The 15,252-nt window shown below is 47.4% G+C and overlaps 1 protein-coding gene across 1 annotated transcript; it reads right to left on the bottom strand.

Moving 5' to 3' along the window:
• Nucleotides 1–1,367: 1,367 nt before the first annotated feature.
• Nucleotides 1,368–12,384, bottom strand: CLDN1 (claudin 1). Its single transcript, XM_061345766.1, has 4 exons — nt 12,068–12,384; nt 4,026–4,190; nt 3,482–3,566; nt 1,368–3,077 (listed from the first exon to the last, which is right to left on the bottom strand). Exons 1-4 carry the CDS (start codon nt 12,288–12,290, stop codon nt 2,915–2,917), a joined length of 636 nt encoding a protein of 211 aa, XP_061201750.1. The 5' UTR covers nt 12,291–12,384; the 3' UTR covers nt 1,368–2,914.
• Between the last annotated feature and the right edge of the window lie 2,868 nt (nt 12,385–15,252).

Below are 15,252 nucleotides of genomic sequence, written 5' to 3'. Positions count from 1 at the left end.
AATTACAAAAGCAAACAGCCCTTGGAGAGCAAGGGAACAGAGGAGGCAGCTTCTTGACTGAGCTTAAGAGAAGGTTTTAAATAAAGTTTGCCTCTCATCACATGTACTTGAAAATATGAAAGGGATGAACAAAAGAGCCCAGGTAAATGGAAAAAGGTTTCTAGGCAAGGTAGAAGCAAGGGGCATAGAGCCTTGCTATTGTAGGGAGGTATCAGTGCAGGTTAGAAGAAACCACTCCCAGTTGGAACCATTTTCTACCTAGCTTGCAAAAATGGCGTACAAACTGGTTGACCCATTGCCATAGCTGGGAGAAGTACAATATCATCCCAAGGGGGCTTTAGAGCAAGATGGGTCCTCCCACAGCCCGTCTCTTCATGATCCAACTAATCCAGAAATCATAGAAGTAACTAGGATGGAAAAGACCTTTATATCAAGTCCAGCTGTTACCCCATGACTGCCAAGTCCACTAAACCATGTCATTGAGGGCCTTATCTACAGTTTTTGAACACTTCCAGGGACAGCAATTCCACCACTTCCCTAGAAAGCCTGTTCCAACACCTGACTTAATTTCTTCATTCATTTAAAAATTTCTTCAGTATTTTTTCCTAATATTCCATCTAAACCTCCCCTAGCTCAGCTTGAGGCCTCACACATAAAGCTTTGAGACACACAGGTAGGTCTCTTTCTGCTCTGGAGCTACAGAAACCAAAGCACTGCTGAAACACAAAGCACTTCTCCCGGGAGCGCCTTGGCTCCACACCCCATCCCTTCCCCATTCCTGCAGCTCCCACTCCCCTGTGCCATCTGACATCCCCCTACCCCTTCCTACTCCGCCCAGGGTGCAGCCAGCTTGCAACAAGGAGCAGACCTTCTGGTTCCTGAGCTGCAATCATAGCAGATTATTGGTTGAGCTTCTGCCAGAGGCCACAACTGCCTGACTCACTGCAGAAGATCTGTCCCCACCTACATCTGCTGTAGATACACAGAGCTAAACAAGCTCCATACTGGCTGGCAGGCTCCCAAAAGCCCAAGTCCCCCTCTTCTATGCATGCTGTCCAAATCCTGCTCAAAACCAAGAAATTAAGTAATACAGTCAATTTTCCTTAAAAAAGAAAAGTTCATTTATTGAAATTGTTTAAACACTTTATACAAGTTCCCAATACAAGCATCTGTTCCCTGGCTCAGGGTTAATGCATATACAAAAGCACAGACTTCAGCAGCTCTTTAATGTGACCTGAACTGCCACCTCCTAAGATGAGGTCTTGTGAGGCAGCTGCTGTGCACAGGCAATTCCCCATGAAGAAGTGGAAGCCCCATGACCCAGCTTCAAGTACAGGCCAACATCAACTCAAGCCTGAAGCAAATGCTCTGGTTGATTTCTTTTAGTAACTTTATGTTGCATAGAGTCAGGTCAAACAGAGGTACAAGGCTTATACAAACCACCAACACCATGGTTGTACATAGCTCAGCCCCAGAGGCTCTCCCTGTCTACAGAAAGAAACAGAGATCTGATGTCTCTGTACACATGCACAGTTATAAAGCCTGGTCAGAAACCACCAGTTTCCTTCTGTAGGAAAAGCAAGGCAGAGCTTTGGAGAACTAGTACCATCCTTCCAGGCATTTGGGACTTAACTCCAGACAGCCTTAGTCAGTGTTAGTCAAGCACTAACTGGGGAAGGGGTGGGAACTTCTGATGAGCTGCTTCTTTTTTTAATTTTTTTTTTTTTTTAGTATACAACTTAATATGCAAGGATGGCTTTATCTTGAAAATGCTAGTTTCTTCCTCTTTGGTGAGCTTCAATTACTATAAAATGCCATAACCTTTGGGTCAGTTTCCTTGGAATTTGCCTTCATATAATCACTGAACATGTTTACAAGAAAAAAAAAAAAAGACAGGATCAAATGGCAGCATGTGAGGTATCCTTGGGGAAACATCAGGGAGCAGCAGTGCATTCTGTTTGGTTTAACACATTTAGCTGCATAAGGCAAACAGATCAGTAAACTAAGCCCAGATGAGAAAGACTCAAGGAAAGAGGAGAGTGTCTGTTGAAGGGTGGCTGTAACACAAAGGGGATAAAGCTTCAAGCTCAGTTAGGTACTGGGATGGTAACATGGAAAACCAATTACCTGCAACACCCAGTGTCTAAGGAACAGCAGCAACAGCCCCACCAGAGACACCCAGTGAAAACAGAAGGCAATCGTTTTTCTCAGGCTCTTCCCCAGCACCAGGGAAACCTGTATCCACCCTGGGACTCTGCTAACCTCTGCAGTTGCCACCTTACGCTGCATCTTCTGCTGGCCAACAGTTACAGTTACAAATTCCAATGTAAGTCACAGCAATTTAATTGTCTGACCCTATGTCATGCCAATCTGCACAGAAAGTAGGGTGGTGAAGATGATACTAATAAGAGTACAAGAGCATTTTTGATCTCTTCAAACATTCCTACATTTAAAATCTTTCCCCAAAATTATGTTTTCCCTTAAGCTATTGCTTTCATCACTTTGTATATTATACATGTTCCTTTAATTTCTACACACCACGCTGGGCTCTAACTTAATGGGATATGGTACTGAATTGTTACCATCTAATTAAAAAACACAACTAAAAAAAGCACCAACATCCATCTAAAAAACAGTATCATTTTCCCTTTTCCTCCCAAATACTAAACTTAACCCAAGCTTGGAGGTTTCGTCTTTCCAGTGGCAATACCTATGAACCTAGGCTAGCCTTCCTCCATGGGCTGGGAGAGAAAGGAGAAGTTACGTCCAGTAGCAAAGAGGATTATAAAAATATACACATTTTTGGGAGAAGAGGAAGGCAGAACCTAGAGTCTGAACTCTGCTCAGGACAGTGGCATTGTAGTGTCCTCTCCAAAATGCTTTCACTAGCAGTGCTGGCGACTCCTTGCTTCCATTATACGTAATCCTTCCCTGTGGAGGGGGCATTTTTTGGGTAGCCTCTGGAGGGTGGATATGAAGTTTCTCTCCGGGGACAGGAGCAGCAGAGGAAGGCCCCCCCCAGAATGGCCAGAGAAGCAGCTGCCCAACCAATGAAGAGAGCTGATCCAAACTCAAATCTGAGGGAGAAAGAAGAAAGTGAATACAAGTAATACCTCTGAAATACAGTGTTAGCTTTGTACATTGGGTTAGCCCATTCTTTTAGGTCACCCTGCACAGCTGCAGAAAGGCCAAGCTCTGTGTAAACCAGGCCTTAAGAATTTAGTGGACAAAAAAAAAAAAAAAAAAAGAAAATAATCACAGAAGTCACATCAGTTTGGTCCCTGGCAGCAATGCTGCATTAAAACAAAGCCAAGACCCAACAGCCACATGGATGATGAGACCCAACAGTCTTTTCTGCACAGTTTGAAGCCAATGCAGCTAGCTCAGGAAATTCTCTTATTTTGAGCTACTACTAATCAAAACTAAGCTTCATGAACATTTGACATGCTATATTATAGTGTTCTATCAAATAAATCAGTACCTGGTGTTGACAGGGGTGAAAGGGTCATAAAAGGCTTGTGCCACTCTGTTGCCATACCATGATGTGGCGACCAGTGCTGCCAAACCTACATGTGAAGGAAACAATGTCATGACTTAAGGGGAAAAAGAAAATCAACAAAATCACTGCAAAAAAATAAGCATGTAGCAAAACCAGCATCTGGAGTCAGGCTGAGCTGCTGCCACCCTGGTAAGTTCTGAGGTGTTATTAAGAAAGGATTTGGTGTTACCTATAGTTACACTGCACCAAGAGCAGAACGACTGACAGCGTTTCACTGAAACAGGGTGTACAGGTCAAACTCAGCTCTGCTAATACAGTCGGAAGGCATGCAGTCCGTATAGAAAGAATAATGCTAGTGCCAAGAAATTCTGGCAGCTGCCACGCCAAAGTCAACTAAGGAATTCCCAGCCCAAAATGCTCTTGGAGCAATGGCAACAAGCCCTCCCCCATCCACTCACATCCTATGCAGGATAAACACTGTTTACAAGTGTCACATATAATGCTAAAAAATCTGTATGTTACCAACCTGCAACGATGAAGATCACCCCACCAAAGACAGCCATCCGCATCTTCTTCACCTGATCATCTTCCATGCACTTCATGCATTTCATGCCAACCACAGAAACAAATATAGCAACAAGGCCCAGGAGTATTGCAGCCACCATCAAAGCCCGAGTGGCCTGCAGACTGCCTAGAAGACATTAGTATTTGTGTTACACAAAGAAAATTCAAGAGACAAATAGAAATTCAAATTACTGAGCTCAGTAATCATGTATCAAAATACTCTGTTCCCTGTCGCACAAGACACAACCAAACAAGTCACTCTTTTTTAGCTTTAAGCTCTCAGAAACTGTCATGCATCAGGATCAGAGGACTCTCAGCCTCTTCCAAAATTCATAGCAAATGAAGGCATGCAGTTTTTTGCAGGAAATGACCTGGGAATTGCCCTCGGACATCTTTTGTTTTGATCATTTGAATGCCAATTGGAAGGACGTATCTGTTTATGAAAAGAAGCATTCAGATTTCGGTTCTACCTTGACAAAGCATTTAGGCACAGGTTTTAATATGAATAGCACCATACATATGAATAGTCCCAAAGCAGACAGCAAGGCCTCTTTATTGCTTAACACTTCTAAAACCTGTCTTCTATACACAAGCATAGGGTGATGCCTCCCACAGATGAGGGCTGTATTTGTCTACATTCTCATCAGACTCAATGTACTTTTATCCTTTTATCCAAGACCTACTTTTATATTGACTCGCCTGAAGGCACGGACACACTAACACTAAGTATGTGAGCTACTGAATTCATATTCTCTTTGTACCAAAGGACAAATAAAATGATATAAATTAAGTCATTACAAAAAATAAAACAGAAGTGAAAGAGCCTGAGCGTAACTGCTTGGCAAATCAAGTTTCACTGAACAACATGTACTTAAGATACAGTCCTGTTAAAGATACAGGAACAAACAGGGCTGGTTAATCAAAGGAACAGACTCCCAGGAACATGCAATAACCAAGGCAAAACTGTCCCCTGACACAAAGGGTTATCTAGCAGTGACACATGTATAGTTTTAGCAAAGCATCACCAGAATCTGTCCCCAGGTCTGGAGCTCACCCCTCAGAAAGCACAGACTGCATACTGCAAGACCTCTAACAAAGCCCTTCAAGCTTGGACAACTGCAGCTGCAAAACTTAAACCTACAAGAACAGAGCACCTGCAAACTCCTCAGTCAGCACTGGCTGCAATGAACCCACGGGAGGCTGAGCTACAACAATGGGCTCTTTGGCTGTACCTGAAACACAGACAGCAGTTCAAATCCAATACTGGCCAGGAGGGTAGTGCAGCCTCACACCTATCCTCAGCAGCTTCACGACACTTTGCCCCACAGCACTTCTTGTGCAGGAAAATTCTTGTGACCCACACCAACAACAGCCTGGCAGGCTCTAGTTCCGCTGTAAAACAGACCCTGGATCTACCTCTACACACACAACCTTGCTGTTCTGCAAATGCATTATGAAACCAGTTAAAGGTAATACAGTAAGGCAGCAATATTCAGAGCAATAGGAAGTGACACACTTCCTTAAGAGTCTTAGTTTTCTTGGGAAAAATCCCAGTCAGCTTGTCTAATGTCATCTCTCCTTTCAAAGGGGAAAGGTGACATACCTCTGCACCACCCAGGGGTTAATCAAAACCCATCTGCTGCACTGATCACAGAAATTAATTTACAAAGCCACTTATCACTTTAACATAAATCACAACAGCAGTATCCAAGCACGTTTTTTAAATAGATTTACCTCCAATGTTGGAGATACACTCAAAATAATTTCTATCAAAGTTACACCAATTTTCAGGAAGGTTCAGCTGACAGGTTACCACCCATGCAACCAATTCAGACTCAAAGTATTTATTTAAGGCTAAACTGTGCATTACAGCAGCAGCTCTGGAGAGGCCAGTGGCTGAACACTAGTTCATACTTTCCATGGGAAAGGTAGAAGTACCAAATCTGTTTCATTAAGTCTATGGTAAGTTTGGCTTAGGCTTGCTGCAGAAACAAAATTATGTTATCAGAAGAGGGTTTAGAAAGGGTTCTTTCGTGAAGCTGAAAATAGAAAATGTTATCTGAAACAACTAGGAAACTGTAATGGTGGGAAGAGACCTCTCACCTTCAAACATGGTACTATGGCACAAACACAGGAAGATGCTTGAATGTTTCTATGACCTCAAAATACCTAGCTACAAAACCTGCTAAGATCTCAAGATGCACAAGTATTGACTGGATGCATGCCACAGCAGCTTTGCAAAAGCAGCTGAACAAAAAGCAGCATTGTGAGCATTTCCCAGGGCTGCCTGCTTTCAGCAGATCTCCTGGTGTCCTCACCCTCCCTTACACATGGCATGAGGACAGAAGCATAAGGAAGATCTCAGCAGGACAAAAACAGGTTGGAGCATTTGCAGAAGAGACTGCTCCTGTATCCCAAGGAGTTTTACTGTGACATGACTGTATTAGCCAACCACCCTCCCTCCGCCCAGCGTGGCTGCCCATAGCAGGTGGAGCTTTTGTCTTCCACCACTTTTGCAATGTGTGCAGTACATTGACTGTGGTTAATCACCATACTAGCTATTAGTTATTACGTACACATTAACAGCCACGTTGTTAATGGAAGCTTCACATCCAGAAAGCTAGCTGAGAAAGCTAGCTTAATAATAGTTCTGTTGTTCACATGGGCCTTCCCAGGTGTTTTAAAAATCCCAAATGATATGATATTGTCTTAACCTGCTAAACAGGACTGGCTACCAACAACAAATAGAAGTATTCCATAGCAATTCACCTTTACAACATCTATCACATTAGAGAAACAGGATTTCCCCCACACTCCTTGCTGCTGGAACTCTCTCAGCAGTTCTTTGGGAAAAGAAAAGGAAAGTCCCGTAACAAGGTGGCAGGCCAAGACAAACTGGCCTGGCACCCAACAACTGCTGTCACATGGCAACAGTATTTTGTCAATACAGAAACCACTACTGACTCGGAAGCCAAGCCTTTTTATTGTTTATTAGTAGTGAGAGACCTGGCCTGAAAAGCCTGTAGCAAGAAAGCAGCAAGTACTGAAGGACAGAGGCTTAAAACTTCTGAGAATGGTTAACAAAAAAGTGAATTCTGCAAGTGTAGAATACCACGTCAGTCCACAAAAGTGACAGAGTAGCTCACATCCTTTTCACATAAGGAAGCCCACTCTTTTTTAACATGCTAACAGACCTGACTTAGTGGGTTTGGATGCAAAGTACACAATGCAGCTTATCACAAGACTTTTTCTTCCCACAACTATTATTACCTGACACAGAAGTAATTGCTGGCAACTGCTTAGTTATATATATTAAAAAAGACTTCACCATATGTGAAGCATATGTTTGAAGTTATTTTTCTGTCATCACATTTCCTTATTTATTCTGTTTATGTCATCTACATTATAGAAAAGCTGTTGAGAAAGTGCCATGGGATTTTTGTAATGCCTGTTTGTAATGCCAAATTGCTGTAATGGCTCTGTGTGCAGATTTTATTTTCCGATAGGGATGCTCACTGACTGCCTTGTTTGTATTTAAATTATGACTTTTCATTCCCTTCCCATGGGCCTCCATACAACCAAGTGATGACAGAATACAGGTGAAACAGATGCTGTCCCTCTAATCTCTGTAAGGGAAGTTGCCCAGGAATTACAAGCACCCCTATAGTGTAGGAAGCATGACACATTGCCCACCTCCAGTAGAAGTCAGCAGCATTCCCACTGGAGTTTCATTAAAGCCTTTACTTCTGGAAGGAGTGGGATCTAACATCCTGCTATTCTGCCCTGCCAGCACACGAAAGTTACATTTGTGCAGCAGGTAAAGGGATGAAGCAAGCAGTAACAGCTTTAGAAATAGCCAGCAAACATCTTTTACACCTTGCCATCATTCTGGCTTGACCCAAAAGGCTTGACCCAAAAGCCACCAAAAGCTTGTAGGCTTTCAATTCACTTACCAGACCCTGCACACCCATCACCATCAGATCTTAGGAGTCTGGACCCCCCCAAAGCATCTCCCCACAAGTCTAGAAGACTGTACAGAAGAATGCGAGTAGGACATCGATTCAGACAGAGTCATGTTGCCTGCCAAGGTGGGAAGGCTGGGAAGTCCTCACTGCATGTTCCAGTGCAAGAGAGGCAAGTTCAATAGGTAGCAGTGGCCTTGTACTCTGCCTACCTCAAAGTAAATAAGGTTCAATGTCCTCTGGCAGTCACTCAAGCAGCAGATGAAGCTGGCTCGCAAGACACGCAATACATAGTACCACCATTTCTTGATTCCTGGTCAGGAGATAACTGGGCAGCCCGTTTTCCCACAGAACCTGGAAATTCCCTTACTAGGAGATTTAGTAACATATAGTAACAGTAGCTACTAAACTGCTCCGAAGCTGGATGTAGAGCAACAAAACCAGTGGATTGCAACAGACTCCCATACCTTCTTGCAGACACGCCACCACACAGAAACAGCCTTGGTGGCATTCCATGTAACCCTCTACCTTCTGAAAGAGCAGCACATGTGAAACTTTCATCACCTGATCATGATTTTTCATAGGAAGGAACAGAGATTGAGAAACAAGGGAGCAAATTAACCCTTACCCACATGAAGGCACAGATACCAACAGGTTCTACCTGCTTACTCCAGACACAAAGATGGGGAGATGACAAACTATTTGAACACATTGGTCCCTCATGGTAGCTTTGTCCCTCTCTGGGCCACCCTCATAACTCCCCCACAATCACAACAGAGCAGCATTAACCTGAGCATGAACCCTTAGCTTCCCACCACCCCTTCCCCAGCTAATGGAATAAGCTCAGCCGGGAGTGGCAAGTATGTAGGAGGGAAGATTTCACATTTCAGTGATGCTGTTTGACCCAGAGGGCATCCAAACCCTTGTTTATTTTTTTGTGCTAGGGCACAAAGGCCTATTCTGGATGTACTACATTTGGTGATGCAGTGGTAGATGAGTCTCAGCTTGCCTCAAGCACAGAACCTCTACCAGCAAACCCAAACAGGATGATTAGTATCTTAAGCTAAAACAGCCAAAGCAGCCAACACAGGACTCAGAATAACCTCTGCTGTGAACAGAAGAGCATGGATATGTGGGGCTTAAAGTTTACAGAAACAAGTACCAGAAGCCCTTCTCCCTCCTGTCTGAGACCATCTCTCCTGAGACCCTGGAGGAACACAAAGCTGAGCTAAGCTCCATGGATGATGCTGGAGGGCTACAAGAACAATGCTGAGGCTATGCAACAAAGCCTTGTTGCAAAGGTGGCTTTTGTTGTCTCTATGTCTGCGTGTGGCCACGCACTGCTTTTCATGTAAGCCAGCAAAACGCAGCCTTTCTGTTGCCTGAATAGGAGCACTGACATAAGCCCTCAGCTGAACGCAGCTGCGGGACAAGTGCCAGCATGGGTGCACTCCAGCAGTGTGGCCACCCGGGAAGCTGGAGGGCCCTCAGTTGGCTAACAGTGCTCACCAGCTTGTGCCAATCCCATCTCTGATATGCAACATCAGTTCAAGCAGTCAAACACTGACACATCTAGAGGAACAGCAATAGCTACCAGATGCCCAAAAGCTTGCTGGCAAAGCTTCCCAGCATTCCCACAACCGTGAATTACTGTAGGTGTGAGGAGGCTCAGTCCTTTCTACAGGGACAAAGTAATTACAGATCTGAACCTCTCCCATCAACACGAGTCCTTCACACACGGCTCAGAGAACTCAAGGCATGTGAAGCTCTGGCAGGAAAGTGTGTTCCAGCAGGAGCTTTCCTGCCCCCATCGCTGTACCACCTTCACCATGGTATAAGTGAATGCAGCAAGGGAGCTCTTACTGCATAGCTCCAGGTACCCCATGATACAGCAGTTTAATTAAGGGGGGGAGGGGGGGTTGCATCTCCACCCAAAACAGCACTGCTGATCCCTGTCCAAGCCTGGGTGCCTGGAAGACCTTGAGAGACCAGGCAGGGGGAAAAAAAAAGGATAAGGAGTACAATCCCAAGCATGATCAGCTTTCAAGCGGGAAAGGCAAGCCCTAAATAAGCTGGGGTATCGAAAGAACAAGGAATCCTTTCTTAGGAGTCCTCACCGACTCCCAACAAGGCAATCGGCTCCTGTGATTTTCGTACTTCTTGGTCTTCGAGGGAACTTTCAGGTAAGTGTGCCTTGCAAGGCATGGGGCTCAAACAAGAGCACAAAAGGCCACCGATAGCTCAGCCTAGGTCTCTGGCACCTCATTCCCCCGTAGCCCTGAAAAAGGAGAAGAGCCCTTATTGTCTGTAGGACAAAGATGAGGGAAGCAGCTGGTTTTCAGCGCTCAGCCATCAATGGGCCAGGTCTGGACGGCCTGGGGCAGGTTTTTAGGAGTCCGCTCAAGCCAAGCTCCGCATCTGATTCTGCAGGCAGGTCTCATTTACAGCACAATGGGCTGCAGCCGTACAGTCCCCGAGGCAAGTTCACCTTTCGCAACTCATCCAGGGGGTAGCTGGAAATTCCACAGCCCTGCTGGCACCTTTGCCCCCCACCCCCAGTGCGAGATAAGAGGCTTGAAGCTCAGCTTATACATAATTACTACTCAAACTATCCTGGACTGTGTGCTTAGCCCAGCCCCGATTACCCACAGCCCTACAACCTGTTAGTGCTAAGTGCGTGCACCGCACTCCTGAAGGGAGTAATACGCACTTCTGCCAGCTGCAGGGCCCACGGGTATTCGCTACAAGGGAGCAGGAGTGACTGATGTGGGTTGTCAATGAAGGTGGGGACGGGGGTGTCCAGCTGCTCCGAGTGATACACAGGAAGGGTTGGTGACAATCTGACTCGGGGATACTCCCCATGTTCTTCGGCTTATGTGAAAGTCCCTGCTCATTTCTTTTGGAAAAAGAAAGTGGCCAAGGCAACAATTATTATTTTATTAATTAGGGAGTGGGAAGGATGAAGGTGTTCCAGGACACTACTGGAGTCGGGATGAGGGAAGGGATACCGAGAAAGGTCATTTTTATTATTTTTTAACCCCTTTGGGTGTCAGCATTATTATATGCCCCAGCGCTCTAGAAACAACTTTTCAACGGCTCTAGCTCGGCGTGACCGCCCCAAGTGATACCCAGCAAGCGAGGCTACAGTTCCTGCGTGTGAGGTGGTTTCGCCATCCCAGGACGGGTTGAGATCTAGAGATTGCTTTGATGTACTGGTCTGCCTAAAAGCTACAGGTAGTGCTACCTGGGCTGGAGTCCAGCTCACCTGCCTGCCCTTTGCTTAAAAGCCTCACAGGAGCAGCAGCTACTTTCCCAGAAAACAAAAGACCAAAACAGTCAAACGCAAAAAAAGATCCGTGCTCGAAAAGACCACCTGAGAATCGTTTAAGTTCACCTCTAACCGAACCATGCTCTGTATTAAGTTCTACAACCAAAAGCTCTTGCTCGCAATCAGGGCACTTTCCCGAATATGCGTATTGGATCTAACAATTGCACTCCCGGGGTGTTTTCAGGGGGGACGGGAATGAGAGCGCGGAACGGCTCCGACTTCCTCCCCTGGTAGCGTGTCTCTTCCCACCCCCCCAAGTTAAGGGGGGGGCAATCCTGCCGCGGAGTTCGCTTCAGCAGAGCTCTGGGTGCCCTGAACGACCAGCACCGGCGAGTCACGCTCAGCCCCGGCGGGGAGAGAAACAGGGGGAACCCCAAAAGAAACGCATCCGAGCCGCGGCAAGATGAGGAGCAAAAAGACGGGTGACCCTGAGCCTTTCAACACGAAAGGACAAACGGCGTGACTCCAACGGGACAGAGATCTATCTAACGACCCGACAACGACGGCACCCCCGGCGGGGCAGGCACTGTTGCAGGGACACACATACACGACAGGACTAGCATTCCCAGTCCTTCAGCCCGACCTCCGACGCTACTGGCACCGGCGTGGGGGTAGTGATCCTCAGCCCCGATCGGAGAGACAGGCATGGGAAAGGAGAGGATAGCCCCGACGGGACGGGCACCCCAACACGCGCACTCCCCAGCCCTGACTTACTTTCCAGTTTAAGCAGCGAGTCGTAGACCTTGCACTGGATCTGCCCGGTGCTCTGCATGGCGCACGACATCCACAGCCCCTCGTAGAGCGCCTGGGCCGTGACGATGTTGTCCCCCGCGTAGGATGCCATCTTCCACTGGGGCATGGCGGTGCTAATGATGATGCCGATCCAGCCCAGGAAGGCCAGCACGAAGCCCAGGAGCTGCAGTCCCCCGCTAGCCATGGCTGCGGGTACGGGGGGGACGGGTGGCTGCGAGGGAAGTGGGAAAGAGCGCCCAGCTCCGCGCACCGCACTGCCGCTCGCGCGCCGCCCCGCGCACCTTTTAAACCCGCGCAAAGCGCGCCCCCTGGTGGCTGCGCGTCCCGCCCCGCCCCGCGGGGTTTTCCGCGGCTCAGCGCACCCCCAACCTTCCTCCTCGGGGAAGCCGGGAGCCATCCCCCCCACCTTACCTCTCACCGGAGAAGGACCCCTCCTCCTTCTAGGCTTTCCCCGACCCACAGCCCCTGCGGCTCTCCCTGCCCCCCGCTGCCTCTGGAGAAGCGGCCGGTGGGACTGTCCCTCCTGTCCCATGGGGCGTGCCGGTGGTGCTTTGGCATCTCCAAACGTGCCCTGGTTGTGCTCTCTGGGTCTTCCCCCCTATCTAGAACTGGGGGGCCTGATATCAGGAACCCACATTAACCTTCCCTGGGTCTTGCTGCGTGTCACTGTACTTTACCAGCTGGGGTTATCAAATTCCCTTCCCAGTGAAGACCTCCTCCCTCACCAAGTGGCCCGATGCTGGTTGGGTGTAGGTTGAGCTGTCCCGCTGGTGCCTGACTGACCCATCTTCCCCGGGTCAGGGCCACAACTGCAAGGCAAGGGCAAGGGGCATTTCCCACCTGGCAGAGTCACCGGGCACATAGCACACGTGGGAACACACTGCTCCAGAGGAAGCAATAGAGAAGTCATGGAAATTATCAGTACTATGATTTTAAAGAGCTTTCAGAGAGGCAGCTGAGCAAACACTCATCATCCATGTACAAATGTTGCCAGGACCCTAAAACCAAACTTCTGAATGTACCATTTTAATAAGGACTGTGTGCAGTACATCTTTGCATTACCGGCTCTCTCTTAAAAGAGAAATTTCGATATTTGAATGCCTCGGTGATTTGCTAAGGTTTATTGAACAAGGGGATTACAGACCAGGAAGGAGTGTCCTCTTTTCTCGGGTGTGTATTTGCCCAGTCACTATAGCTGCCCTTTCTCCTACGTGAATATTCGAATATTGACAGATCCAGAATGAGGTAATACTGTCTCCTTCAAGGGGGCCGGGGAGCACACGGAGTGGTCTGGGTGGTGCCTCCTGCCTTCACCACGGGCTGGATGGAGGGGACGTTCAGCCTGGACCTGCTGTAATCCCAGGCTCTGAGATAAACAGGTGATAATTACTGATAAACATCCTGCTGGAGGTAGGGATGGGGCTGTATTGTTTTGACACGGTGGTTTGTTGCGTTCTGATGATTTGGGAGATTTTGCTGGAGCTGCTTCCTGAGATTTGCAAACAGACAAACAAACAAGACTCGTGATTACCTGACCGGTCCTGCGCAATGCCGGGGGTCAAAGGGGAGAAAAGCAACTGCAATCTCGCCACACCGGGCAGAGACAAAGCAAGGCTGGTTTGCTCTGAAAACACTTGCTGCTGCCGTTTCCCCACGTTCGGGCAGCAGCGCTGGTGTGATGAAATCCATTCTAGTTACCTGGTAGCAAACTTTTCCAGCCGTGTCCTTTTTCACTTTTGAATGTATTAGGGAGCTGTGAACCCGGAGCTGAAGAAATGGTGTTTTCCTGGGTCTCTGTGGACCACAGTTTTATAGCTTTGAGAGTGAAAAATAGGAAAGCAGCAAAGTTTTCTTTAGCAGTACAGTGACAACAAAGTAGATACATCTCTCTGCATATTCATCAAGAACTCTGCTACAGGGAGTAGAGAAACCAGCATGGTGCTCGCTGTTGGAGCTGATCCTTGGAAGGGACAGTTCCTTGCCTGGTGAAGAGGCAGGGCAGAAGCCCATACAAACTTGAAGACAGCAGGGTTAGTGTCCGGATTTGATCATTATGTCTGGGTGGTCATATCAGCCTGATAACGTCCATCTGCAGAGGAATGTGCAGTGCTCCCAGGTGCTTCAGAGTGATGAACTGACTCACCCCTCTCCTGACCCTCCTGCCACACCCCCCAGACAGATCAGACAGCTCCTCACTGAATCCTGCAGAGAAAGATCAGCCGTGGACAGGGGTAAAAGGCACTTTTAGCAGGTTTAGATCCTTCTGGCTACAGGCTTGGAGCAGACAGGAGGGGGAACACCCGTTTTGTGTGGGAAGGACTTGGGCTTTCTACTGAACCTTCTAGGAGAGTACGGGGAGGAGTCCTCTGTGGCAGTGATCCGATTGCACTTGCACTGGGAGGGACATCAAGAGTGGTCTTGAGAAGATGCATGTAGCAGGCATGCAGGCATGTGCTGTATAAAGTAACCATGCTGCAGCTCTTGGAAGGACTGCAATCCATGCTTACCTGTAACTGGGAAAACTTGGCTTAGGTTGTGTCCTGGTGGCATCTTTGAGCCAGTTTGTGCCCAATCTGTCCGCAGTGTGAGCCTGACTGCTTAGATATACAGTAGAACACCATGTGTCCTCAGTTTCTTCCCCTTCCATGGAGCTAAGACTGAAGAAAGCCTTATTCTGTAAGGGGCTGTAGGATTACAGCCTACAGCTGCCACAGGGTGGGTGCTGCACTCCTGAGGTGCTTTACAGCTGTCCCATTGCCCCTCTGTCCCTGCTGGGTGCTGCACTGGACACTCTTCCTGGGTAAATGCAAAACAGAGCAGCCTTGGCTCAAACAAAGCTGTTGAAAGGCAATACTGAGATACACCCATGTGCTCTTGGACCTCCGATAGTCCACGCAGTCTGCAGCACAGGCTCTTCCCTGTGCCTCTGTTCACTCTTCATAGGCACAAGTTCTGTACCTGCAGCTTGCTTTGAAGACAAGTTGCTCATGTCTGACTACTGAACACCTCTGACAACCTGTGTAAACATCTTTTGCACAGAGTCCCAGCTTCATAACCACTCAATTTATATTGTGTTTTCCAGTGACAATATGAAAGTGATACTTATTACTTGTTTCATGAGAGATTTCAAAACCCAGCAACTCTTT

Source organism: Neopsephotus bourkii, unplaced genomic scaffold (genome assembly GCF_033783945.1).
Source record: "Neopsephotus bourkii isolate Nb327-2 ecotype Australia unplaced genomic scaffold, CSIRO-AGI_Nbou_v1 NB_234, whole genome shotgun sequence".
Taxonomy (NCBI): domain Eukaryota; kingdom Metazoa; phylum Chordata; class Aves; order Psittaciformes; family Psittacidae; genus Neopsephotus; species Neopsephotus bourkii.
Note: the sequence above shows the minus strand (reverse complement) of the source record. Positions and strands in the feature narration are given on the sequence as shown.